Genomic DNA, 4611 nt, shown 5'->3' with positions numbered 1-4611 from the left:
CTGGAAGATGGCGGTTCTGGCCAAAAGGTAAATAAGATAATTCTTTTTTTAAAATTATTATTTATTTAATTTTATTTATTCATTCATTTATTTTAATTTGACCAGAGAGAGACACAGAGAGAGAGAGAGGAAAAGGGAGAAAGGAAGCCGCCTGGTCTGGGACTCGAACCATGATCGGCCATGTGGGAGTGTCCTGCACCTTAGCCACCATGCCACCTGCTGGTCCCAATAAGATAATTCTTTAAAAAAAAACAAAAAGAGGAGATGTATTAAGAACTCAAGGGGAGATGGGCTCTAGGCCTGCTACCCCAAATATGCTAAGTGCACCTTCCCGACACACTGCAAGTTATTCAATCACTCTTAACTATTATAAGTCATCATGTGTTCTGTGTGTTCAGCTGTAATTAAAATAAAAAAAGAGGCCCAAATTTTGAAAAAATTAACATCTTTTGCTAGATTCTAGCAAATCACAATTCACAGAGTGATTATATATACATCTTTGATATATTTATATAAATTTCATGTTTGACAAGACATATTAAAATATATAGAGTACCTTCCATGTGTCAATGTTGGACATTAAGAATACAGAGATGGGGGCTGGCAGGTGGCATGTTAGCTAAAGCACTGGACTCCCACATGGCTAACCGTGGTTCAAACCTCAGACCTGGTAGCTTGCTTTCTCATCTCCTCTCTTTCTCTTCTCTCTGATCAAATAATAAAAGGGGCAAGCAGGTGGTGTAGTGGTTGAGGTGTAAGACTTCCATATGGCCAACAGCAATTTGAGTCCTGGGCTTAAAGCTAACACTGGGTGTGTATGTGTGCATGCCCACAATCTTGAGAGAATGGAGAAGGGATTGTGGTGTGGCCATTCCTCCCTGGGGGGTTCATTTCTCACTTTCTGTCTCTTTGCCTCTGTCTCTCCAATAGATGCACACGCCCTACAGCAAAAATCTCTCTCAAAAAAAATTAAATTAAGTAATTCTTTTTAATAAAACAGAGAATATGGGGGCCGGCAGGTGGCGTGGTGGTTAAGAATGCTGGACTCCCACATGGGTGACCACAGTTTGAGTCCTGAACCTGGCAGCTTCCTTTCTCACTTTCTCTCTCTCTCTCTTTCACTCTGTCCCTCTCTGGGCAAATTAAAATAAATAAATAAATAAAGTTAAATAAAAATAATTCTAATGAAAGAAAAAGAGCGGATATGGAGCTGGCAGGTGACATGGAGGTTAAAGGATCTAGATGCCCACATGTCTAATGGTGGTTTGAGTCCCGGACCTGGTGGCTTTCTTTCTAGCTTTTCCTTTTTCTCTCTCACTGGTCAAATTAAAAAATAATAATAATAACAAATGAAATTAAATAAATAATTCTTAAAAATAAAAAAAGGATACAGAGATGAAGAAAACATAGTCAAAACCCTCAAAGAACTGAGAGTTCTTTTTCTTTTTTTTTAAAATATTTATTTATTTGTTGTGATTTTCAAGCTGCCAGGTCTGGACTCAAAATGCAGTTGGCCATGTGAGAATTCAGCACCTTTAACCTCCACACCACCTGCTGGCCCTAAGAACTGAGAATTTTGGGGTTCAGAAGCTGGTGTGGTGGTTAAGGCTCTGGACACTCCCACATGGCCATCCATGATTTGAGTCCTGGATCGGGTGTCTTGCTTTGTCATTTTTCCTCTCTCTCTCTGTCTCTTGTGATCAAATTAAAATAAATGAATAAATTAAAACATTAAATAATTCTTTAAAAAAAAAAAGAACTGAGAGTTTTTAACGTCTGTATAGGCTTTTGTGTGCCTGTGTGAGCACTGTCAGCATCTGGAAAAGTGGGAGGAAACAGTGGTGTCTGGATGATCTGCGTATACCATATTGGTACTTCATTTCCTAAGTATTCTCATAACCAAACACAGCATTTCTTCCACACAAACCTTAAGATGATGAGCTGTTGTATATAATTTTCCACATCCATCATATTCACATCGAAATGCCTTCTCTCCACTCTGTTGAGATTTCGTGGTTACTCTTGTTGTATGTCCTTGTAAGACAATCTAGAAAAAAACAAAAAGTATGATTTAAATTATGTACTCAGAAGTAGATGAAATTACTGTTTTTGGATTTAAAAGGATAAAATCGTAATTGAGTTTCAAGACTCAGGTCTTCCCCTAAGATGCTACTACTTAGGGTCAGTCAGGCTAAATTCTGTCCCAAGGCTGAGGTCAGAGGATTTAGGAAGTAATCAAAGGGAAAGCCACAAAATGAACAGTGGTCACTCACAGTCTATTCCCATTCTAGGAAATTAACCCAAGGGACCAGCAGATGGTGTAATGGTTATGTTGCTGGACTCCCACATAGTCAACTGCGGTTCCAGTCCCAGATCCAGTGGCTTAAAACACACTCTGGGTGCGTTTGCACGTGTGCCCAAAATCCTGAGAGGAGAATGGAGGAGAAGGGATTGTGGCGTGGCCATCGCACCTAATGGGTGATTTCTCACTTTTCCTCTCTCTGTCTCTCTCCACAAGCACATATGCCCTATGGCAAAATCCTAAAATAAACAAACAGATAAATAAAAATTTAAAAAGCCAGCTGCAGGAGCCAGCAGATGGCATGGTGGTTATATCGCTGGACTCCCACATGGACAACTGTGGTTGAGTCCAAGACCAAGTGGCTTGAAAATCATGCCAGGTGCATATGTACATGTGCCCAAGATTCCAGGAGGAGAATGGAGGAGAAGGGATTGCAACTTCTTTAAAAAAGCTAGCTGCAGGGTCAAGTAGATGGTGTGGTGGTTAAGATTATTTTAGGATTAGTGAACTACATTTGAACATTGTGTCTCAGTTTAAAATTTGTAATATTTTTATATATCTACAGGGGGACCTCTTCCCTAACTGAACTTCTCTATATTCAGAAGCTCTTCAAGCTTCTCTTCCTAAGATTTATAGAAATTCTGGGACCAGCAGTTAGCATACTGGCTATGGCGCTGAACCTCCCTGTAGTCGACTGCGATTCGAGTCTCAGACCTGGTGGCTTAAACTCATGCCGGGCGCGTGTGTGTGCATGCCCAAGAACCCAAGAGGAAAATAGTGGAGAAGGGATTGTGGCATGACCATCCTCCCCTGGGGGGTGATTTTCACTTTCTATCTCTCTGTCTCTGTCTTTCTGGTGAGCGCACCCTATAGCAAAAACTTCTCCAAAAAAAAATAAAATTGTTAGAGTATGGTGAATTCATGAAGTTCTGGTCTGGCACTAATGAACAAAAAAATAATGAACCCTAAATGCAAGTCATATATACAATTAACATTTTTCTAGTAGGCACCCTGAAAATGTAAAAAAAAATGAAATTAAATTTAGCAATTATTTTAACCCAGTTATGTCCAAAATATTATTTCAACATGTAATAAATATAAAAAATTATTGAAGAGATACTTTACATTCTTTTTTTCATGCTAAGTCTTCACTTACAGCATATCTCAATCTGACTAACCACACTCACATGCTCAATAGGTCACCTGTGACTAGGGCTACCATATGAGAGCACAGAACTAGTCTGTAAGGAAACAGTACAAAGAGCAAGGGAGAAAAAGCTACAGACACACACACACACACACACACACACACACACACACACATCCTATTCAACTACCTTCTATTTACTGATACCAATCCCAAATGGTTATGTGTCTACAGATAAAGGGCGATAGGGCTTTTTACATTTGCCTCAGCAGATTTGAATTCCTAGTTAATGTTTCTAAGTTCAGAAATTAATGGTTGTTGTTAATATGCTCTTACACTAACAGTATAATGTTACGGGGCCCAATGGTAAATTTGCTCATTTAGTAAGTTTGCTCTGTATTAGTTTAGTGTAACTATAGTTATAAGTGCTTTCTTTTTTCTTAGAGAATTATTAATTTATTATTATTCCTCAATTTGATGAGAGAGAAACTGAGACAGAGACAGAGAGAGCAAGCTCCCAAATCTGGGACATGAATGGTGGTCAGCTATGTGGGAATCCAACGCCTTAACCACCACGCCACCTGTCGGTCCCACAAGTGCTTTTTTTTTTTTTTTTTTTGAGAGGTTTTTGCTATAGGTTGTATATGTTCGCCAAAAAGGCAGAGAGAGACAGAGAGATAGAAAGTGAGAAATCACCTCCCAGAGGGGATGACCACACCACAATCCCTTCTCCTCCATTCTCCTCTCAGGAACTTGGAGACGCACATGCAGCTGGCTTAAGTTTAAGCTACCGGGTCTGGGACTCAAACCACAGTTGAATTACATGGGAGTCCAGTGACATAACCATTACACCAACTGCTGGTTTCCCACAAGTGTTTTTTAAAAATAATTTATAATTGGGGTCAGCAGGTGTGGTAGTGATTAAGTCACTGGACACCACATGGTCAACTGCAGTTTGAGTCCTAGACCAGACCTGGCAGCTTTAAAATCACACCAGGCGAGGGAACCAGCAGTTAGCGTAATGGCTATGTCGCTGGATTCCCACATAGTCGACCACGGTTCGCGTCCCGGACCCGGTGGCTTAAAACTCACGCTGGGCGCGTGTGCGTGCGTGCCCAAGATCCCGAGAGGAGAATGGAGGAGAAGGGATTGCGGCGTGACC

The 4611-nt window shown here is 40.5% G+C and overlaps 1 protein-coding gene across 1 annotated transcript in view; it reads right to left on the bottom strand.

The window, feature by feature from the left end:
• ZNF143 (zinc finger protein 143) overlaps positions 1-4611 on the bottom strand; it is a gene marked incomplete in the record, with an annotated part of 82390 nt that overhangs the window by 48535 nt on the left and 29244 nt on the right. The window contains 1 exon segment of the mRNA XM_027766106.1: positions 1928-2047. Within this exon segment, the coding sequence (XP_027621907.1) occupies positions 1928-2047 (120 nt within the window).

This window comes from Tupaia chinensis, unplaced genomic scaffold (assembly GCF_000334495.1).
Source record: "Tupaia chinensis unplaced genomic scaffold, TupChi_1.0 Scaffold141165_1, whole genome shotgun sequence".
NCBI lineage: Eukaryota > Metazoa > Chordata > Mammalia > Scandentia > Tupaiidae > Tupaia > Tupaia belangeri.
Note: the sequence above shows the minus strand (reverse complement) of the source record. Positions and strands in the feature narration are given on the sequence as shown.